The sequence below is a fragment of the Mastomys coucha genome, unplaced genomic scaffold (genome assembly GCF_008632895.1).
Source record: "Mastomys coucha isolate ucsf_1 unplaced genomic scaffold, UCSF_Mcou_1 pScaffold18, whole genome shotgun sequence".
In the NCBI taxonomy this organism is placed as follows: domain Eukaryota; kingdom Metazoa; phylum Chordata; class Mammalia; order Rodentia; family Muridae; genus Mastomys; species Mastomys coucha.
The window spans coordinates 69613716-69638354 of NW_022196900.1; the positions used below are offsets into that span (position 1 = coordinate 69613716).

General features: G+C 38.4%; 1 protein-coding gene across 15 annotated transcripts in view; it reads right to left on the reverse strand.

Annotated features, from left to right (window-relative positions):
• Positions 1-24639, reverse strand: part of Elavl4 (ELAV like RNA binding protein 4) — a 138834-nt gene that overhangs the window by 67893 nt on the left and 46302 nt on the right. The window contains exons 1-2 of one of the 15 annotated variants that reach the window (XM_031378195.1): positions 2149-2384; positions 1265-1311 (exon numbers count right to left, since the gene is read on the reverse strand). The exons of 2 other annotated variants lie outside the window; for them this stretch is intronic. In XM_031378195.1, coding sequence (XP_031234055.1) covers positions 1265-1311; positions 2149-2164 — 63 coding nt within the window. In that variant the 5' untranslated portion in view covers positions 2165-2384. Of the gene's footprint in view, positions 1-1264; positions 1312-2148; positions 2385-13859; positions 14263-14624; positions 14969-17556; positions 17714-18020; positions 18247-19364; positions 19458-20023; positions 20110-24639 lie in introns of those variants that run through there. 12 more of the 15 variants (XM_031378185.1, XM_031378189.1, XM_031378196.1 and 9 more) reach the window with 12 other exon arrangements.

Here is a 24639-nt window from a genome sequence, read left to right on the forward strand (position 1 = left end):
ACCCTGAACAACTTGGTAAATATTTACTGAATTGGGCTAGATTTATTCAGTAACTATGGTATAAAGAGCAATGTGCCAATAGACAAGGCTAAGACCCAAAGGCAGAGGGGACAAAAGAGATGAGTATTGCAACACTGTTGCCTCAATAAGCCTGAAATGCAAATAAAATGCAAATGAAGCATGTACATGAAGGTAATCCACATACCCCAAGGAAAATCACAGGGTGCTGCACTCTTTCCGTCTGAATCCTACCTTTTAGTGCTCTAACAGACACACAACTCCCTGCTGGAAGAAGACCATGTGCCTTTGCTACTAGTTCTTCTGAGATCACCAAATGAGCCTCCATAAGTACTTATCAAATGGATTTATTTAGCCTCCACAGCCTGAGAGATATTAACTCAATTTGCAAATACGTAAGCTGAGGCTTGGGGAATACTATGACTTGTAGATATAAGGCTAGTGAGTGACACATAGCTATGATTATTACTATTACTATTTTAAATTCTAAGAAAATTCCACCCCCAACTTGTTTTCTAAATGCTACCACCAAAGGGTTTTTTCTTTTCAGACTATGAGGAAAATGTCCTTTCTGGTTGGATAGAACTCAAACCTTACAATTTCAGTTCTCAAACTCAAATGGAGTGTTTTCTACTGTCAGTTTTAGGAGCTCCACAATGCTGGCTTTATAAATAATGACCATGACCACATTGCAGGTATGGACATGTACACAGTGAGACACAGTCACAAAATCTGTAGTGATACTATGATGTAAAGGTTCTCTAATATTCTCTTCCCAATTCCTAGGCCAGAATATCTCCTGTTATGATTAAATCAGAAGCCCAATGACAGCTAATAAATCCTCAAGAGGAGAGACAAACTGAGCTAGCTATCTTTGTAGAGCAGCTGTTCATGCACAGTAGGCATTTCAATATATTTTCATGGAATCAAACATCAGCTTCCTGATTTATCAATACTGGTTTCCTGTCTATACACTATATAAAAATGACACCTCCAATGCCATTTTTATGGATTTTTATCATTAAGAGATAAAGTTGAAATAATTCTATTTTATATACTAAGAAATTGAAACTCAGAAAAGTTCGGTGATTTTAGGCTAAACAGACTCCTGTAAGTTTAAACAGATTCAAGACTCTCAAGTCTTCTAATTATAGTTAGGTTCTTTATGGAAAAAAATACAGCATAATTACATTATGATAACTTAAATCAACTCTATATAAACACTTATCAAGAACCTACTACATACCAGGCATTGAAATAAGAGAGCATTTGGCATGATCTTTTGTCTCCAAGCTGAAAAGATAACCAAGAGAGACCTAACTCAGAAAAGTGAGATAACATGCCACATAGCTCGAAAGAGTTTAAGTCGCTCCTTTTTTTTTTTTTTTTTTATTTGTTTGTTTCCCACCCGCTGCCATCTTCTCTCTGGCTGTTTATCTCACAAAATGAGCATTCTTGGTGCAAACAGTAGCATACACACTCCTTTAATGGCTTATTTCTTTACGATATAAAATAAATTTCATATTCTTACTCCTGTTGATTTGGTTTACAGAGATTAGGTTACAGGGCCAGAAAAGCATCTTTAGAGAGTCATGACTTCTGAAATATGTTAGCTAAGTAAAGTCATCTTGGTCTTGCAAAAATGACCAGGAAATAAGCATGTTCTACTAAGCTACCAACTCAGTGTTAAAACCACACCACAATGCTCAAATCTTTTTAGCTGGTAGCTTCTGCCTCTAAAGCTTTATCTTAACACATCTTTTGTTGCGTTCACTCAAGCATTCTTACTTAAGCAAGTTCTCTAAGTTCCTGCCTCGGTACTTTTAGACATACTATTCTGTTCACAAGAAATCCCTCTTTCTTCCCATTTGTCTATCTATGGGGTTTCCTGGAATTTAGTCCATGAAGCCTTGTCTCCTTACTCCAACAAGAACTGATGTTTCTTTCTTGTGTGCTCCTCTGTCTAGACATGGTCTACACCCAGCCTGATACCATTTACTCACTGTATTAAGGGTATATTAGGTAATGAGACATTCTAAGAGACACCTACAACATGGTTTTATATGTAGAAGATATGAAATATTTGTTTGCTGTTCTACAATTAAAATGTCAGTCTAGAAAAGGAATTACCTTTGCTTCCCCCCATGAAATGTAACTTTTGGAGACGTCAAACATGTCGCCAGACACCCAGGAGTGACGACTTCTGACGTTGCTGAATTCATACACTTAGGCAGTGTCTAAGCTTTATTTTATTGTATTTATAAAAGGGGGCTAACATCATCTGCCTTAATTACATTTAAAGAGACCAGATTGTCAGCATAGGGCAAAAATGGTACATTGTCAAGTGAATGTGTGTGATGATCTCCACGGGCTCCAGTGTGTTCTAAGTAGAACTGAACAGGAAGATGCTGAAGTTCTAGAATGCAAACTTGCTTCTCTGTCCATGGAATGCTGGGACAACTTGCTAGCTTGGAAAGCACCAGGATTAAACCAATTTCAAGCTAGCCTCTCCAAAATTAAGAGGAGAACTGTATAAAAGTTCTTTTTGCAGATTCTGGGTGTATACTCCCATAATCCCAGCCTTGGGGAAGCCTGAGGCAGGAGGATTATGGGCTTGGGGTCAGTCAACCTGGGCAGTATAGAGAAATCCTACTCTGTTGCAAAACAAAATAAAACAAAAACAAAAACCCCAAACAAACAAACAAACAAGCCAGATAAAAGAAGAGTTTATAATTGCAATTTTGAGTTCAAATTTTTTTTCTTGTAGAAAGTTGTAAACCAGAAATAAAATAAAATAAAATCCAAGAATTAATTTCTTATATATGTTGATGAAATTTCAATTTTTAAGTATCACAAATATCTATCTAGCATATCCTCCTACTCCCTACCCTACCATTTGCTTACTCAAGTTATCAATCCAATCTTTTCTTTCTGTCCTTCATTAACAGGTGACTTTTTTTTTTAATCCCAGAGAAATGTTTTCTCCATCGCCCTTTCCTAAAATCAGCTCCCCATGCTCTTAAGGCTAGAGTCTGAATCCATGGCTTCACACAGGCAAGGATTTGGTCACTGAATTACAGATCCAGCCTCTACTTTTTGCAGCTGTATTTATGCTCGCGGGACACACTGTAAAAATCCCCAAACTTACCCAGAGTGCCTGCATATACCACACAAGGTATACAGATGCACACCTGTCAATGTAACCTTTATTCTCCTAAAGTAATGGTTGTCTTGGAGCCTTCTGCCTCCATCTGCTAACCTAGGACTGGCCCTGGAAGTTCCTAGTCTTTGTACAATCTTTCTAGGCTAGAATGTTTTTAGCCTCTGATACTTATCGCTGAATAAACTTATCCTTTCAAGTTCTTTCTGAGACTTGGGTGGCTGGTCAACTTAGCTGTTCTGTCTTAAAACTACTCTCCAAGCTGAGTGATTAAATATGGCTTCTTTCTTGAGGGTTCTCCTGAATTGCTCTGCTTGGCCTCAAATTAACTCAGGCAATCTGTTCTAATCTAGCTCCTTCTCATTCTTGATCTGTCTAGCTTGTTCTCTAGTCAACCTGTCTCTGTAAAACTCCCCTTGTGAAAGTGCTTCCTTCTTCTCTCCCAGTCTCCCTACACTGTCCTTGAAGTAGCGTCCTTTTCCTCTCTCTTCTCATGACAATTGGGCATATTCTACCCTGTCAAATCTTTCTGATCTGTTACTTTGTCTGCCACTCAATTAGACATCACTTTCAACTACTAAGGCTTCCTTCTACAAACTAACTTCACCTCCATTGTTTGGGATTAAGGTGTGCACTAAGGGTGTATCTGTATTCCAGGCAGAGGAATTAAAGGTGTGTGCTGAGGCACCCCCAACTAGAAACAGGTTTTTCCATTACACAACACAATCTCGGGATTCACAGTGTGATCAAATATCTTGCCACACATACCTGCTAAACTCATAGGAAATTCTTGGTAAGGACTTGAAATGGATTCATACGTAAAGAGAAAGTTTTACTGTCTTTCACAGAATCATTGCTCTTTAAAAAGAAAAGCACAGAGCTTAGAAGACTGTGGAGGGGGTCAGATTGATTTATAAGCCCTTGCCTTGTTTTAAGGATCAAATTGTAAAACCTACTCCTCTTCCTCCTGAAGTGGAATTAGAAACTTGTGACATTAAAACACTGTTTTAAGGTCTGTGCTTTTAGTTTAAGTCTTGAACTACTTCAGCAACTTCCTGTGTTTTTCTTCCATCCTCACTGGCAGAGGCAAGGGGGCACGGGCTGAAGACAATGTGTGGATTTATTTATTGTTTCAATTTAGTCACCTTCTCAGAGCCATGGGATAAAGGTACAAATATGAGATTTGGCCCAACAACTACCTGTCGTGATTGATCACTACTTTTTGGATGCGTCATCAATGACTGTCATGTCAAGGCTTTTGTGATGGTTTCCTTCACTCATTGCTTCTCTCTCACCTCCTCCTCTCTCCCCAAATAGGAGGGTAATAAATAGAGGGCTAGTATTATTCTCACATGTCACGCACCTCTTCAGTCAATCACTTCTAGAGCTGTTGTGCTGCCATGGCCATTCATTCTCCTCACTAAACAGAGAAAGGAAACTGAATAGAAAGTTAGAAAAATTACATTAACTCTTTCTGCTTCAGCTTCTCCTTTGAGAAACAGAATTTCAAAATGCAGCCACATGTAAGAACACAAGGTAGATGGAGAAAAAGGCAGAGGCAGAGACAGAAAAAAAAAAAAGCTCCAAAGGAAATTTTGTTTCTGGGTAGAAGTGAAATATTAATTAAGTTGAACCCATTTTTATTTTCTTTCTAGTTGTCTCCTAAAGATTCTAACAGGCTCTTTTATGAATTTAAAAACAGTACAGCACTGGCTTAAATTAATTACATCCTCAGATTTTCTTCTTCTTTTGATGACTAAATCCCAAGTTAATTCTAATTCCAAAGACTGTGTCCTTCAAAATTGGGAAGACACAGAATACATAGTAAAAGCCACCTAATTCCACGGAAGGACTGAGGGTCTGTCTATGTGAGAAGCTTACCAACTCTTAACACCCTTGCTGTGAGGAGATGCTGGCTGGGAGAGTGTCGGGGAGGTGGTTTCCCAGGACAATGGGCTGATGGACCTTTGCTCCCTGGAGGAGGGCCTTTGCCAAGAGACAGAGGACTAACAGACTGAAGGAAACTCATTCTTGAAGCACCTTCACTGTTCAGGTCCTACATACCTAAGGTTCTGTCCAATACTGTTAATCATTTGATCCTAACAGAAGTTCTGTGGATCAGGTATTATCTTCCCATTTTAAAGATGAGGGAATTAAACTAAAAAAGTTGAAAAAGTCAGGACTCTAATTCATATGTACCTGACTCTGAAAATCTTTTTTTTTTAAAAAAAAATCTTATTTTTATGTGTATGACGTTTTGGTCACATGCATATCTACACACCATGGATGCACAGTGCCCTCAGAGGCCAGGAGAGTAGGATCCTCCCGAATTGGAGTTAGAATAGTGGTGAGTTGCCATATGATTGCTGGGAACTGAACCTCAGTTCTCTACAAGAGTGGCACGTGCTCTTAACACCGAGCTATCATTTTATGATGATGAAAACTTTTGTATTTTCAGCTTCTTAGGAAATAAAACAATGACTGGGGTGATGAGTTCATGGATAAAGCACTTGGGAAGTAAGCATGAGAACCAGAGATGGGTTCTAAGAACCCATATAAAAAGCCATGCAGGAATGGCAGCCATCTCTGCACTCAGCGCTTGGGAGGGTCCGGTTTCCTAGAGGGTCAGGGTAGAGGTTTCCTAGGTCAAACCAGCTAGCTAGACTAGCCAAAACTGGCAAGCTCCAAGTTCAGCAAGAGATCCTACCTTAATAACTATAGTGGAAATTGATCATGGACAATATCCGATATCAATTTCCAGCCTCCATAGACATGTGAACATACATGTGCCCAACACGCACACACACACACACACACACACACACAAAGGGAGGAGAACAATAAGAAGTTATGAAAAGAAGGAAGGAAGGAACAATGAGTGAATGAACAGAATTTCTTGAGTTTTGCCAGTACAGGCGAAGATCCTTCTTGTTCAGACGCACTTAGGGTCTTACAACCCCTGAGCAGGCTTTACCAACATAAGCATGCTTACTCTGGAATCTGTAGGAATGAAACTAATTTTCCTATATGGGGACAGGCCAATATATATGTTTTTAGCTTCAACTGCACAGTGGCCCTCTGGGTCCTAATCACAATAACCAGGTTGGTTTCAAGAGTGGAACCTCTTCCATTATAGAGGCAATTAAAATATAATCAAGCTGGAAAGTTATCCTCCCCCAAAGCCACCTAAAACAGAGCAACTCCAAAATAAAAGCAATTTACATATTTTAGTCCAAATTAAAAAGTAAAAGCTAAGGATTGCCTTTTAATATCCTGAATAATAAATGTACATTTATGTAAAGCTTCCTTTGGGGAACAGTTACTATGAGGACAACTCTCCCAATATTTTTCATAAGTATCATTTTTGTTTTGGTGTTATAGTAAGAATCTGGACTTGGGGGAATTGGACTGTCTTTACCCAGTACATCAACAGAGATAATTAATGTTTAAGACATGTACGATATCCAAATTTTAGATGTGTGGTTGGTGACATGGCAAAAAGGAACATAAGAGAGCTTGAGTCAAATCTGGACTAAATCACAAATTTGCAGGGATGTAGTCAGTTTACTCCACTTTAAGCAAGCAGTTTCCTAATGCCAAGTTTCACTAGCAAAGATGTCAGGCTTTCCACTTTTAAACAACTCTTAGAGACTAAGTTTATCATGAGATCTGTATTTACTACTGTGGCTTATTCAAAGGGTACATTCTAACTAACTAACTAACTAACTAACTAACTAACTAGCTCAACTCATTTCTTGTTTTTCACATACAAATTCAAAAGCAAAACTTTTAAAGGGTTTAAGTTCATAGGTTAGAGAAACACAGACTATTTGATAAGTCATTTTTGGCACAAGCCATGGCATAGTAGAGGTCACAGCCATTTTTAACTCTCTCTCTCCCTATATCCCCCCCTCCCCCCCCACACACAGAGGGTTAGAGACAGAGGCACACCAAGATAGACAGATAGATGATAGATAGATAGCCTACACTATCTAGATATGTATTAAAAGATAACACTAAGCCTTCTACTCCATTAGCAGAGTTCTTGTTTGTGCAAAGGTATGCCAGGAGAGTCACAATATTCCCAGGTAAAGTCACAGAGCAAAGGTATAAAAGAGAAATCTGTGCCAAGGATGTGACATGAATGAATGTGAATGAATGTAGTTTCAGATACTCTTAAGGCTAAGGTGGCTGGGAAGATCACTCAAGTCCAGTACTTTAAGACTAGCTTGGACAGCATACACTGAGAACTTGTCTCATAAAAATGAATTTCTGTTAGAAGAAAGGTATTCATTCATATTTCTGCAAAAGTAACAGGTTCCAGGCAAGTTTCACAGGTATCTGGCTGAAAGATAATTTCCTTCTAACTGTTCAAACTGCTTCTTCCTGAGGGTGAACTCCTGGATACATGGAACCTTACAGACAAAAATGTCTAGAAGATCTTGAATTTCTGTCTTTTGGAGTCATATAGAGACTTGTTTCAAAGGAAAAAACCACCGACGTTCAACCTGAAGGTTCCGATGAAATTCTGCTCACACTTTGGCACAGAGACGTTGTGTGATAGTCACCTTAAACACTCTCACCTCATCTTTATCCTAGTCATAGGAACAGCCTCTAATTGTGTTTTTTGATCATTGAAAAAAGTTGAAAGAAGTGGCAACCTTGAATTCTAAAGAATGCACATAAGTCCTCATCGAACACATCTTCAAGGAACAAGGAATGGCCATCAGCTCTGCTGATGGCAAAGAAAATCCAAGGACTGCTTGTTACAAGAGGGGGAACAAAGGAAGAGGGCTCATAGAAGCACACGAGTAAGATAGGATCCCATGCCCTCACAGTGCAGGCAGAGGAGACCCCAAGATGTGTTCTCTGAATTTGTCCTCTAGGCTGGAATTCATTCTTTCCCTCCTTCTATCCTGAAAGGTAATCACATTTCCTACAGAGAACAAATGTTTGTTTTTATAGTTGAAAACTTTTACTCAATAAATGTTATTTTTCAAACCAAGAGTCCACCAAAAGTCATTTTCAGGGGATACCTAAGCCATGTAGTTTTGTAATTTAACTACTTCTGGGGTTAAAAACAAGTATCTTTTAACAATAGCATCAACAACGAAGATGTAAACACAATGTACTAACAATATTTCTTCAATATTTTTTACTGATTTCTTAACTGAAATTTATTTAAAGATTCTTTGAACAATCTCAGCATTTCTTGAGACTTGAGACAATCTTTATTGGTGTGGAGTGCATGTGTGTGTGTGTGTGTGTGTGTGTGTGTGTGTGTGTGTGTGTATGTTAATCTCAGGCATTAGCTACAAGGATCTTGGTAAGACTAGTCCAAAGCAAAAATGGTAGAGGCAGAATCTCAGGGTTGGAGGAGGGAGAGGGGGAGAGGGAAGAGAGAACCGGGAGGTTTTTCTTCTTCTTTTTTTTCTTTTCTTTTCTTTCTTTTTTTTTTTTTTTTTTTTTTTTTTTTTTTTTTTTTTGGTTTTTCGAGACAGGGGTTCTCTGCGTATCCCTGGCTGTCCTGGAACTCACTCTGTAGACTAGGCTGGTCTTGAACTCAGAAATCCAACTGCCTCTGCCTCCCAAGTGCTGGGATTAAAGGCATGTGTCACCACTGCCTGACGGGAGTTTACTTTTTAATCAACTCATGAACAACATAAATATTACCACCAAGCTAAGTGGATGTCCATACCTAGCTAGCTGGCTGATGGCTTTCCTATTTTCTTTCTTTTGTAACAATTTCGTTTCCAAAGTGATTGGTTCCTAACATTGATGCTCCAAAGCTATTATGGACATGCTGCCTGAATTCTTAATGAGGTAAACAACAAACAAAATGGCTCATCTCTGTACCCCCAGCTAGCACCACAAACTGGCTATTATTAAAGGTGTGAACAAGCAAACAAGGGAGTAATGAACCTGCAAAGTCAAGGTTCTGTGAAATCACGGGGCATCCTGCATTTAACAGTTCAGATTCATTTCTCATTATCTTCTACACGATAAAGCTACAGATCCACATGTTGATGTCCTGTGTGTCATGGTCCAATGCCCCCCACCCAACTATGCTCCCGCTCTCATTCTTGTCCCTCAGTCTTTTTTCCTTTTCATTGCTAGATAGCTAAATTAAGACAATCACAGCTTGTGAAACCTCCGCCTACCCACTTGCCTTTAGGCATCCCCCCAACGTCCCTGTCTTTTAACCCATGGAAGACATTGATCTATAGACATCCTCTAGCTATAAAGAAATACTGAAGCTTTAAAACCTGAGGGTGATGCTAAATCATCCTACACTTACAAAACAAAGTGTACTTTGTGTACATCCTACACTTGAAAAAAACAAAGTGTAGGATGCCAACAGGGCTATTCTATCACCACCACTTTCTCATTATTATTACTATCACCAGTGGTAATGTTACATTAATATGCCCACAAAGAACAAAAGCCCCCAGTTTAATTCAGACTCTATCCCTTGATCCCTTGATCGAGTGGGCACTTTTTAGCTCACAGACAGAGTTCAGGATTTGCACATTTATAGCTCCTCAAGTGGTTGGTACAGAAAGTGTCTGGCTCCTAATGGAAGTCTGTAGAGCCTCAACATCTTTTTGGATAAATACATTAAAATTCATATTTTTTCTAATAAGAGAACTTTTAGAATTAATAAAGAAAATAAAGGACTTAAGAAAAGCAGCCTACGTCAGTTTCCTTTCCATTTAGAGATCCACATAAATGTACAGGTAAATGTTTACACATTTGGTTAACACCAAATAAGGAAAAGCTAAGACAGACGCAAGAATTCGTAAAAATACGGATACCGCCCTCCCCCATATCCATCGAATGCATGAAGGAATGGATAGTCAGAAATGAAAGGTTGACATTGCTTCCTTCCAAAAAGGAATCGGCTAATTCTGCCCACAGCCCATCAACTGCAAGACAGTAAGATAGATGCTTGGGAATGTTCATGTTCCTTCTTACCCCCCAAACTCCCAATGACATTGGGAAAAATACTGCATTGCAGCATTTGCCAGCACATACTCGTATGTCTAGCAATCGCCAACTAGCTCACCAAAATAAAAAAATACGTATTAAATGTCCGGGCATGTAAATTAAGTGTGCGATAGCCACAGATCACTGGAACTGCTGAAGAAATTTGTCAAGACCAAAGTAGTTCTGTTCATATGTAATGACCTCTATCAAGATAGTCCGCCATTCCTTACTTGTGACACTCACAGATAATTTGTTTCTTCTTTTTTTTGTTAATGAAAATTCAGGTATTAAAGTACCAAAGGGTAAATGAAGCAGAATGTCTCTTTATAGATGGGATAGTATTTTGTCTAGGCAGAGAATTCAACCACAGAAAGGAGATAAGTGCAGAGAGAAGAGACCAAAGCAAAGGATTGGCCCTGAGGAAACCCTTTCATTGTTCATGGTAACTCTGACTTAAGAAAGGACCTCACTTCATCCACAAATCCTTTTAGAGACAATGAATACACACACACACACACACACACACACACACACACACACACACACCACTACACAAGTACCATTCATGGAATGATTTTAGATTTAAAATTTCAAACCCATTTTTCCTAATAGAAATCCCGAATTTAAAATATCTGAAGTTGACTATGTCTCAAACACTTTTAGCAATATTGAATCTGGAACTAAAATACACACACATTATCATTTTATTTCTCTTTCTTTAAAAATATTCGGCTAGAACTACCTCAAAATAACCTGGTCTTGCTTTCATAACAAAATCCCCATATTAAAAGAAACAAGAAAGATCCTTAGCAGAATAACAAAAGTTTTAAGGCTTTGTGTAAACCATCAGACATCAGCAAGGCCATCTAGTCATGCCAAGAGGACGACTTGAATAAATGGTGGTTAGGAATGAATGGAACTAAGACTCAAATAAATGCATAAGTTTTTAAAATGAGGTATTAAAATCAGAGTATAAATAAATGATTCTCAGAGTAATTTTTTCCTACTCTTCTTTGCTCTGTTCATTTAATTCTTCCAAAAAACTAAATATCTGATTTAATCAATGCATTACTATGGAACACAGAGGCAACTGAAAACTGCGATATAGTCAATGTTTTTGCAGCGATATTCCCATCCAGATTTTTACTTCATAATAATTGCACATCTGGCCTTGTGCTTATATCAGGGTATCCCTCCACATGCAGGTAGTAGGTATTAATGTTTTTTAAAACAAAGAAGCAAGAAAGATCAGCAGCAGAGTCATGTGTCTTTTTTTTTTATAACCAAGCCAAGGTGACAGTTTTTATAGAAACCATTTTCCCTAACTAAAACATGCCAGAAAATTCTCAGAAAACAAAACTTTATTGGTGATAATAAAAAAACTATTTTATTTTAGTAGATTATATGTGGTTATGCACTAAAGAGAGAAAAAAACAAGGTTCAAGCATTGAACAAAAATATAAGTTTATTTATTTATTTTTACCTTAAGAGTAAAGCCAAAATAATACTTCCCCCAACCAGAAAATAAAACAAAAATAAACATTTTCACAGGTAAAAATTGGTGGGGCCAATTGTGGAGGTTTGTAATGGAGAGAAAACAAATTAAGAGGATTTTCAATAAAGGCAATTATAATTTCCACCCTTTCAATACATCTGAGTTTCTTAATCTTTCATTTTGGGGCTTCAAATTAGCTTCCTGATTATGTATCTCTATTGTCACCAGGAAGCAACCACAACTGAGGACTATTTCAGGTTTTATTTATGCTGCTCCGATTCACTCAAGTACTCACTCTGTTAGTCCTTTTTGGTTGGTACCTACCATCACTGGGAAAAAGACACTGCTCAGACAAGCACTCAGAGAGAGGCAAGTGAGAGATGCCTGTCATCCAGTGTGGTGCACGGGTCCCAAAAGATCACCTTTTCAACTCAATTTATGCCAAGACCAGACAGACCCAAGACCAAATGCACTTGCATGTGGAGGGCATGGATGGATTCTGTGGTCAGAGGAATGGGCAGTGGGGGAAAAGGTTGTTCAGTTATTATACTCTAAAGATATTTATTTATACTCCAGATCTAAAATGAGAGAGACGATGAACTCTTTGAAACTACAGTATCAGCATCCAATGTAGTAAAAATGCCAGTATCACCTAACACAAAAATCACTGGCTAGCATAAAGCTAATCTACTTATATTTTTCCTATGAATAATTGCAGGAAATTTTTGGAGAAATCATTTGCAGAACCTATCAGCTGTGGGAATTTACTATTATGCTTCTGTCAACTTCATTCAATATAATTTACATTTTTCCAAATGGTCTCACAAGATTTCTTGTAATTTTTGCACGTACAATTTCACAGCAGGGAAAGGGAGAAGCAAAGAGAGAGAGAGAGAAACAGAGAGAGAGAGAGAGAGAGAGAGAGAGAGAGAGAGAGAGAGAGAGAGAGAGAGAAGACAGAGAAAGACAGAGAGACCCTGTTCTCCCTTCCCCCTCCTCTCTTTTTTTTCTAAACAAACAAACAAAAAGAAAAAGAGGAGAGACTGAACAGATGCTTAAAAATAGATTTGAAAAATCACTGTAAACCAGAGTTAGAAATGTAATTAACACCTATTTATGAAGAATAATTAAAGTTGGGCTAGTCACAAAGAACAGCAAAGATAATCGAGGTCCTGTCCCCCCTCCTCCCTTTTTACACTGTTTGCAGTGTGTTCTCGTGATAGCCACCTGCTCCCTGCTCGGCTTCTCCTCTGTTCGTTTCCCCGGCAACCTTTCATTGGGTTTTCCTCCCAGCTATCGCTTTCAGTTGGGCTGCTCGGTCTAATCTTATTTGTTTTACACCCATCAAAACAAGCAGCCAGACAAAGGCAATCCTCTAAGAATGGGAAAAAGACCACAGCTTTGTTATAACATCTATGCAGAGTGAAAAGTCCTCCTCAGGCTTCTCTGTTTTTTTTTTTTTTTTTTTTTTAAATGAATTTATAGCTTTCCCCACTACCCAGTCCCAAATCCCCTGAAATATATTGCTAGTGAAAATTCAAAGTCAAAGTGGGCACTCGTGGCATCTATTCGTGCCATTTTGTGCAATATCTTTAGGGTCAACACCAGGAGACAGGAACAGTACTCAAGGAGTTTCCCTGTTTCTTTTTCCAGAAAAAGATGATGCTAAAAATAGATTTACTACTTCGGCAGAAAGGTTTTCCACTTCCCTATCCACATCTCAAAGTCCTGTTTCACAATTGCATCTGCTGGTACTGAATCTCACCTCCTCCACCCCTCATTCCCAGCCTTCCCCATCACTCCTAGCACGAAGACTGAAAAAGAAATGTGCCTTTAACTTTAACAGTCGTGTAATTCGGCTGAAGGCTCACAGAGGCGGTGGACACGCCAGCCAACAGTGACGGTGACATTGTGATTGTCAAAAAAAGACACCAACCTTGCTTGCCTAAAATGTGTTTGATGGAAGAGATGGTATATGCCTTGTGTGCATGCAATGCTATTGTACTTAGAGGCAGATTCTGAATTTCAGAAAAAGAAATACTAATGCACACACACACACATGCACACACACCAGAATAGTGATTTACGATGCAGTGTACCATCCTTACACACACACACACACACACACACACACACACACACACACACACACACACCACACGGCTGGAACCTCCAAGCTGCCTTCTTCTTTTCACTTACCATCTTCAAGCCATTCCACTCCATCTGTGATCAGAAGATGGACCCTCACACAGTGTGTCAAAAGCAGAAAGGAGCGTTATGTAAAAGCTGACATTCCCTTCTTACAGAGCTGCTGCCCAGAGAAGGAAGCAACAACTCAACACGCCAGGCACCGCTACACATACAAGCCGCCTCCTCTTTTTATGAGGTCATGACAGGAAACTCTTTGAAATACAAGATGCAGCGTTTACTGAAGCCCAAATAAATCACTCTCTTTGCCGTTTTGACTGCGCAGTCCCCAGAAACACAACTGCCCATCTCAACGTTCAGCATCCAGGAGCTGCCTCCCGAGGTTTACATTTCCAGCACAGAAATGGAGAGATTCCTAACCCTGCTGCATCCACCCAATGCCCACAAAACCCAGGCATGTAGACAAACCTCTTCTCTCTTACAAAAAGAAACCCCCTTCCACCCCCTCATATGGTCTTAAGTAATAGAATCTCTTTCAACAAACCGGCAATTATTTCAGCCCATCCCCACCCTCCGCTTTTATGTGGAAGGGAAAACTGACAACGACCTGTTAAAAATGACAATCTCTCTCCCCACTGCTTTTCAAAAAAAAAAAAAGGACCTACCCGCACGCTACACAAAAGATATAGTAAATGAAGGAACCAAAGAGCAGCAGAGAACTAAACTCTAGTGCAAGCATTAAGACTGGCCAAGGTGTAGACGTTTGTCTTCCCTCCAGCAACACGAACAACAGATTATATATCTAGGCATACCTACCATAACCATTCTTATTGGCAAATATTGGGTCTCGCAGCGCTTCGACTCTTCTCTTAAAATTTGCAAGGGTTTCAGGATATACTTAAAAAATGACTACTACTGTCATATATATACATATATATGTACGTATATATATATATGTATATATATATATATTAAAGATCCACAGAACACAGTGTGGATGATTGTAAAGTAAATCTATTATTGGGAGGGGGTGGGGTGGGAAAGAAAGGGAAAAAAAAAGAGAGGAAGAAAAGGGGCAGTGAGCTGAAACCCCTGATTCTAGGATGTAGATAAGAACAACTGAACAGAGCCTTGCTGAAATTGGCTCGAAGCTTCCCCTTTTTACATCCATTTATGGGACCATCTGTCAGCTGAAGCCAGACTCTGATTGGCTGGGGAAACGAAGGGAGGCGTTGCAACATCAGGTGCTATTTAAATTAGCTACTGCCAGATTGACGATGTTAATGATCTGGTGACCTCTACAACAACAGAGACCAGATTTCTGAACTGCTTCTTGTGTCTGGTAATTAAAGCCCGGCTGAAGCAACAACAGCCATGCTTGTAATTTTTACCTTTTACCTTCTTCCAGCTCAGAAAGTCCTGTCACAACTGCAGGTCATTGGAGGACTGCAAACCTTCACAGTGGGAGTGTTCTTCCTTTCCTGGTCCTGGGGGATACAGGAGCCCATCCCTCTGATAGAGGGCTTTTTCTGTGGAGAGTATTTTCAACCACCTTATCTTTCTTGACAGTTGCTTTCTAGCGAAATGCATATTTAATGATCTGCCTCTAGGCTTAAAGATACAACAAAAGCACTTTAATGTGCTAATAATTCTACATTTTAACTTTATTATTTCCCAGTATCGCTGGTTTTCTGTAAGTAGTGCTGCTTTTTACAGCTACCATGACCAACATTTCAAAAGCATTCAAGTTTGGGATTTAGCTTGTTGGGTGAATTGGGTTCACAACTTTGCCTTAAAAACTATTTCCTAAAAGTTAAAAAAAAAAAAAAGAGAAGAAAGAAAGAAAAGAAAAAACAAAGCTGTGGGAAGGAGGAGGGCAGCTGTCAGCTTCATCCTTTCTGCCTTCTGTATGAGCTTTCCAAAACAGAGAATGATGAATGATTTATTTAAATGAATTTATTTTTCAACTTAGGGGCATGCTCTGCATTTTTAAAAAAATTGACTAAAACATACTCCCTTTTGCTTTCCCCACTGCAGTGAGGGTAAAATATGATTCTGAAATAAAACAACCTCATGTTTATTACCTGTGCAGACCACTCATCTTGCTCAACTGATCAGGAGATTTTGCCTCTCACTTCACTTCTTTCCCCAGCCCCTGCCTTCTTAAAAGACGTACAAAGAGACATTTAGCAAGTCTGTGGTGATGCGTATAGACTGTATGCTTATAATGACACATTTCATAGCCTCTGGACCACTACACTTGCACAGGAGCTCTTTGGGCCTGGGTTTTTTAGTGGCTTTACCTGAGACCCTTTGCTTTATACCTATGAAGAAGGGCAACACCTATGTATTTAATAAACTTTACAGTTTGATAAACTTCTTTTCTAATTAATGCATGGAGGTAACAAATGTTCAACGCAGTGTTTAATTTTTGCCTGAAGTTGACAGTGGGCTAGATTAGGAATAGTGGAACCACAGGTCAAAATATGTTTTATTTCTGGGCTTCAGAGTCTAATCGTAAATGAGTTTGTGAAAAATTGCTAGAAAAAGAAAATACAACCCTTAATTTTTAAAGGTCAAAACAATTCTTTTCAAAACATTGCTTCATGAACACAGGCAATGAACATACATATACACTATGAAAATACAGATATACCATGGAACAATGTATTGGGCACATGATGTAAATCCTTGTGCTTAAATATAAATACATCCAGCTTTTAGAAATGAAAGTGGATGAAGAAGGAGTAGAAAGGTGAAGCTCCGCTGGGGCTGGGCCCTTCAGGTAGAATAACAGTGAAGGAAGTGAACTTTAAAATGATTTCCTTAGCACCTGCGTGATGAGTCCTGTAGCCACACTGGAGACGTAGCGCTTCCTGCACTGCACTCTAAGGATGAATTCCCAGGTTCAGTGCTCCAAACAGCTTGACGTTCACATATAGGATAGGTCTACGTGTCCTAAATTGACAGCCAATATCCTCCTGAGTGTATCTCAACAATATCAAAATATTGGAGGAGGATATTGACACAACTCTGACAATTACGCAAATAAAAACAGCTCTCTTGGAACAAAATATTTACCTGATATTTCTATGCAGGTCATAGAAGGTGAAATTTTTAGCACTGTTTTTTTTTTCTTATCCATATTAATTGAAGTATACTTATTGAGCCCTAAATTAACATTAGGTATATTCAAAAACATTCCGGTCATGTTTCCAAAATAGTAACCTTACATTATACCATAAACAATTACCTGGTCTTGGTAGGCTAAAAAAAAAAAAAAAAAAAAAAATCCATGCGCTTTGTATATTGATCACTTCTGCAAAAAACCTCCACTCTAAAGTCTTTCAAAGGAATCCTCAAACAAACGCACAAATGTCCTCAGAGGCCTTTTCTCTAAAGACAAAGGCAGAATCCTATTGTTGGGAAAAGTCAACCTTATTATCGCATTTCCAATAGTACCATTCATCTTTCAGCGTGAGGGGCTGACCGCTACATCAGTGGTGTGACATTTGTAAAGCAACAGATTCTCAATATATTATCTTAAGAATCAGGCAGGCGAGCCTCCCAGTCATGCATGATTTTTTTTTCCTGCTACAATCCACCACCACAGAAAGAAACTTGTCTCACTCCAAGCAGCTAAGGCAACCTAAAAAAAAAACAAAAAAAAAAACCAAAAAACAAAACAAAACAAAACAAAAAAACGGTATCCCAGCGCTGTGGGGCTGCACCGCTGTGTCCCTCTTACCATAAATGAGCAGTTTCTTGACTCATTAATAACAATTTCCCTTAAAAGAAGTAATCCCATATCAGGCAGCCCCTCGCCACCATGCACACATCCCAAAGGCTGCAGATATCTCAGCTCCGTCGCCGGCAGCCAGCTTTCCCACACAGAGTCCAGATGGACTGTACCAGAAGCCAATTCAGCGTTAATAACTACCTACTCCGCACAGTGGAGAAGCCTTACGTGGCACAATGGGCTAGGAAACAGGAAAAAAAAAGATAGACAACCAAATTCTCCAAAAGCACGGAAAGCAAGGAACAGAAAGAGAAGCATGAATTATTTTTTTAGACTTCTACGAAGGGGGGCGGGGGAGAAAAAAAAAGGAAAGGAAAAAGAAGAAGAAAAAAGAACCCTTCATAAACATAGGGGGAAAATGGGGGGGGGGTTAAAAACAGATGCTGCCCAGAAAAAAAGTGACAAAATATTACCTCATTATTTAATAAAGCAGCATTAAGCGTCCTGCTGATTTCAAACATCTTGCCACAGATTTTGTTTTAAGAGAAACAGATAGAATCCTTTGCAAAGCACTCCGTCTGCAAAGGGTTCTTCAATTTTCTTGCGCACCACGGAACAGTCAATATATTATTTCCCCAGAGTTCGCACATTAAAACCTCTAGTCAGTGAGCTGAATTTTCCCCTTATCTCTCACACAGTAGCCTCCTGTTACATGCACTGCTCTCTTTGCAAGAGCAGTCTGCCCCAAACATGGCTGGTGTTTAAACCACTCTTTACAGTAACAGTTCACTCTATAACCACCAGGTGGGTAGAGTGCTCAGATTGAAATAGAGCAACTTAAAAGGTGTGTGTGTGTGTGTGTGTGTGTGCGTGTGTGCCCGCGCTTTTTCCTTGGAATTGCTTTTAGGTATAGGATGTGATGTGAGAAACCCAGCATCCTAACAGGCAAATTTGTCTCTACTGTATTATGTCTAAGTAAATAATTTTCTTCCTCTTGACTTAGAGCAAGGAGACAAAACAGAATAAAACACTACCAAGCAATTCTAACAAGAACTGTGAAGAATGAAACACAAACAAGATGATGAAGGGGGAAAATACAATTAACCCTGAGAAAGGGAGAACTTAAAAAGTCCATGAAAATATTTTCTTTTTACAATGAGGTAAATATTCACATGTGATGAAAACTGGATTCAGCTGTGTGTATGTTATGTGGATAAAACACACACAAAGTGGAGACAAGAGATGAAGGCGTAACTTTCCTTCTGAGCTTATTCGACATTGTCTCAACTGATTTAAATGACCAAAATCTTAAAAGCAAAGACACTGAAAAAACAAAAGGGAAAACCAAAACTAAGTATGTCTTTTAAAAGTACAGTCATACCACCAGTTATAAAACCACAGGCTTAAATCAGACATGTGTCTCTATCCAGAGCTATTCTTTCCCCTTAGATCTACCCTGAAGAGAACCACTTTTGCTCGACGTTGTTTTGGAGGTGTATCTAACTTGGCTTTGTACCACTCTATTCCAATTAACCTGATCTTCTTTCAAGGATAAAGATGAAAATAAAGTTGAAATCTCCCAGAGATGGAGAAGAGGGTAATATAAGGGCACAGAGCTGCATTATTATGTGGTTGTATCTTAAGAAGAATCTTGATAACAAAGGAAGCACGTCGTTTACTTTCCCATGTGTCCACACACACACATGCACACACACATGCACAAGCATGCACACACAGACATGCACACACACACAAACATACACATACATGCACACACACACACACACACACACACACACACACACACACACACATACCTGGCATTTTTGTTTTTCTTGGCTGGACAATATTGAAGCTCTGAACGTCCACATCTCTGGAGACACAAATGCCAATTCTTGTATTTTTCCAGTCCATCCAGGCAGCACTTAGCTACACAAGATAGCAACTGCCTCCTTTATCTTTAAGTCAAGTCTGCATCATTTAATAGCATTTAACCTCCTCGCATATATTAAGTTTCAAGTGACAATTTTTAACTGGGGAGTGAGAAGGAGGAGTTGCTCTCATCAAACTCTGGTTGTATGAAATAAGCTAATTTGTACACTCACCATATGTCTTAAACACTAATTAAAAAATGTCACTTTCTTCAAACATTAAAATGTAATCAGCCTAGTAAATAAAATATTCTAGAGTTTTCTTGCCTTGGTGATAATTTAAAGAGTGTTTATCTCAAGGTAACCTTTCTAACTTGATTACCAAGGAAGATTTCAAAAGGGAAAAAGGAAATGCCAAGGGTCAGGGCTTTGGGGCAGGGAAAAAAGAAAAACACTACTGTACGAAGCTGCACAAAGGAAAATAAGATGAAGCGGGGGTTTTAAAGACCCATAGTCTTGTTACCCTAAGGCAAATCCAGCCAATCAATACCACCCATTGACGGTCTACCATCTGCCATGCTACCGAAAGATGTGGCTAAACAGACCTGTTCCATATGACTGTGGCTGGCTCATTTTCAGTCGATTAGGGCAGTTCCAGAGCATTCACGTGCAACACACAAAACTCCAAGTCAGTCTGTGCCTTTCTCCACACCAGTCCCCCGAGCACAGCTGCAGACCTTGCCTCCTGTTCTGGCTGTCCAGTTGATCTCTTCTTGCTCCTCAATTGAATTTGCAAAATGGTGAGGGAAGATAGAACACACACACACACACACACACACACACACACACACACACACACACACACAATCGCTGGTTCTCCTTCACCGTCATGCAGAAATCTGGAATTCCATGTGCTCTGTCCTAAAAGAATTATGGCTCACCATTTAAATAGCATCATCAGTGATTGCAACCTGACATTTTCCTGTGGTTCAGTTTCTTTTTATCCTTTTCCCTTTTCAAAACAAAATACATAAGTTGTTGGTGTTTCTTCCTTTACAGACAACATAATTAATCTTCTCAGACAATGAGATACTATATTTAAAAGCTTTGATAAAGATCTAAAGTTTAATTTTCCTTTGTTGAATCACGGGTGTTGGTTGTCTTCTTTTTTTCCGCTGTAGAGACATTAAATCAGTTTTATTGGGAAGTGGACACATATCGCTGAGGCCAGGAGGACGCACCAGGCTGACACAGACTCTGCCAGAGGATTAGAAATGTACTGTGGAATGTTCTCTCAAAGATGTATGATCTGACTGCTTGATGCCTTTCTCCTTCCTAAGTGGCATTTCTACTATAGTCTGCGGGAGAGTGCTACTGTCTGGAATGCATGACTAACAGATGTCTGGTCTACTTGAATTGCTGAGATTTCACCTGTGCAGGTAAACTGGCCAGAGCAGACTTATACACCATTGCCCACTCTCCTAAACTCATGCTTGAGTGGCTTCTGAATGTAGGTTTCTTTCCAGAGGCAAGGTATGTTTGCCTTCTCAAATTTGCCTTGGACTACACTCTTCAAAAAATAATATGACTCTCTGGAAAAGAAATACAAAGGATAAGAAGATTGCTTTATTTAGGAAGTTTTCTAAAAAAGGACAGAATTTAAGTGTAGCAATGGTCTGGACTTTTCGCTGATATATTCTTCTTCCCAGCACATGACAGTCTGCCGAGTCAGTATGAAAACACACAAGGATTTCAGAAGATCTCTGCGTTAAGGGATTTGAGACCTTTTAATATTAGTTCAAAAGGGCTCTATGAAAAAGAAAATAAAAATAAAGCAATAAAACCCTTGTCTAAATTTAAGTAAAAGAAAAAAATAAAGTACAGCAAGTGATGAAATCCAGAGTAGCTGTTAGGTTCTTGGAGGATAAAATGTTTAATTTGCTTAATTCTATTCTGAAAGTAATTCAATGTGTTATAAAAAGGTCTAGGTTCATTTATAATTTTGCAGCTGATAATAATGAAATAGATGTATTATAAAAGGCAAGGAGGTTTCCAGTTTAGAAAAAAGAGGAGAGTGAGGAAGGGGATGAAAGAAGAGTGGGGAGGAGAGACATATAGTAGGGTTTATAAATGAGAATAAAATATGCAGTCTTATACCAGAAGTTTACCATACACCAAACAATGTCCTAGGCACCTGACATGTACAAAGTCATAGAACATCACAGCACACAGAAGTGTGCCTTCATTATTTAAAAGTAAGATTTTTCCTCCATCATGGAACAATGAACTCAGTAAAAGGGTTGTTGAATGATTGAAAAAGATGGACACAGTCAAGTAGAGAAAGGAAAGGGAAGGTGGAAGGCATGTCTAATTTTTCTCAATTGACAAAGACCAACAGTTTTGTTTGTTATGTTTCCAGCCAAGGTATGGCCTCCAGTTGTTTCATTATAATCTATTATGATTAGGCTGTAAATCAAGAATATGGGAGATATGAAGGATTAAAGCTGGAAGGCAAAATTCCTAAAGCCCAAAGGCCAGAATTCGCAAGCACACCTTTATTTTCCTCTTCTATGTCTAGAAGAGCTCAACAATCATTGGTTGAATTAATGTCTATGTTCTCATTTGTGAACAGTACAAATGTATATGTATATATACAATATATTAAATATTAAATGCATATTATGTATAAATAAAAAAGTATATGTATTAATGAAGAGCAATAGTCACATATATACTATCCCAAGGCCTAATTCATTCAACCCCTAGGGTTCTCTGAACAGTTCCTTGGGAATAAAACAATACCCTAAGCTTCATTACTCTTAGCTTCCTCATCTGTAAAATGAGAGCACAATACTTTTCTTAATGTTTGTTGCCAGTGTTAAAAACAAACACAGACTTGGTGGAGGTAGTATCCTACATGGCTGTCTTTTATTACTAATATAAAGAACGTAAAGAATGAATAAATCAGTAGTAGCGTCAAGAGAAAATCTTGTTGAAGAATGTATAATATACTGACTTTTCAAACAATTGGAGAATAAAAACCCAGTCATAGCTAACAAGGGTGTGAATGGACTCTCCCAGTTCTAATGCTCGTTGTAGATAAACATTTACTTAGTGCTATGGGTAAAGTTTAGTGTTAAATTCTTACTGTGAGACCCCCAAATTACCAATTGCAGTCCTCACTTTCAAGGAACTTACAATTCAAATGGAGAAGGACTTTGATTTGCATGCATTGAATCCTAACAGTATAGGGAGAATGTCAAAAGACAGTATAAACTGGAGACACTACATTTGGGGCTAAGTTTTAAAGAATGATAAAAGTTTGCCAGGAAAGTTACAATATTTTGTTTTAGAACAAAATTGGTGGATAAGAGTTGGAAAATAATATCAACAGCCAGATTATTGTAGTCATACCCCTTTCAGGGAACCCATAGTAACTGCTCCTATTTTAAAATTATAAACAGAGCATGATTATATGATGATGAATGCAAGGACCTTTATTTAGAAGCACTGTTGTAAAAGGAACAATAATTAAAAATCACAGTGTCTATTATGTGTCAAACATTGCATAAAATGCTTTGTTTATAAATATCAATCTCACAACCCTGAGACTTCAATGAAGAAATAAATTGCCAGGACATTTAAGTGTTTTTCTGGGGATCATATGACCAGTAAGAAGCAATTTTAGGTTTCATAAATAATATGTGCTCCCAACTTGTTCACATGTTTTTACTATAGCATAGAGGTAGTACTCTCCACTTAAAAGTGTAGGTCTAAATAAATTTAAATATTATTCTCTGTACTATTTTACACTTAAAATTCACATTAAGAGTAATGTCTTTGACATCTCCTGACTTGTATAGTAGTAACAATTGGCACAACCTAAAATACCCATGTGTAAGGCTTGGACTGCAATTTCAACATCCTGCCACCAGGTGATGATAGACCCTGACCTATAAAAATTAAGACCATCACTCTTGCCCATTGTTATGTTGTGTGTATACTTTCCGGTCACTGAAAGTAGATCAGAAAGTACCTGATCTTTGCATGTTTACTAAAACCCTAAGGCATTTACCATTCAAGATATTTTATAAATGTATTTATAAAAAAATTCAACTGTGAACATAATCCCAAGTCTTGATAATATTTCAACAATTCTATTATAGACTGTATTCAATGAATTACAGCTCACTGTTATTTTTATGCTGTACTATGAGATTGCATAGTAGAAATTGTATGTTATTTCCTGAGAACCCCAGCACATAGAAAATCAGTACTTGGGATATGGTGGGCACTCAATAAAAGAGCACAAATTATTGATTCCAAATATTTTAGACAAACTTATGAACAAAATGCTTAGGGCACAATTATTTGGTACTTTATGTACTAATGCGTAGCTCTCTATATTGACTTACTCTTACCGTTGGGTTATTAAAGAAAAAAAAAACTTTGCTGAGGTTGGGCACCAGGAGATGATCAGCAACCATAGCTGCTTTCTCTTCAATGGGCAGGCACTGCCCTCTTAGCCAAGGATCTTCTGGTTTCACAGAACCCTGCTCTGCTAAGTGGCCTAGTTTACATGTATAATTTACACACACACACACACACACACACACACACACACACACACACACACACACACACAGATCATTTCCTTTCTCCATGAGAGGTAAGGAAAAGTGAGAAATGAGAGAGTTCATGCTAGATAACTGTCAGAAAGAGGCAACCCTCCACTTGACTCTTCTTACTTTTTCTTCCTCTCTGGCTCTGAAGCTGGGGGATGATTTTACTATTTCTAAGCAGAGGAGTAAAGTTGCACATAAGTGCTGAGTAGCTCATTTGCCTTAGCAACTCCTTAGCAACAGCAGCTTCAAGTTCAAAATACCTCCTTGAAAAGGATTACCTCTTTAATGAAGATGAGTATTTTTTATGTAAGGCCTTTGGGCAGAAGTTTTAACATTACAACCTCCTTAAGAATTGTTTGCTACAGAGTTCTACTACATGTAAACATTTTATGAGACATTATAGGTAATCAAAATGTTGGACTCCTACAAACATTCAGTCCCTGGAAAAGCTCTGGTCCAATTTTGAAGTTATTCTTAAATACACAATTCAAAAAAAATCAAGCTACCACTTACCTTGGGTTCCTACAGAAATTATGGTTATATGTAATTCTTTTTAAAATGTGATATTTTTAATGTAACTTTTTTTTTTTTTTTTT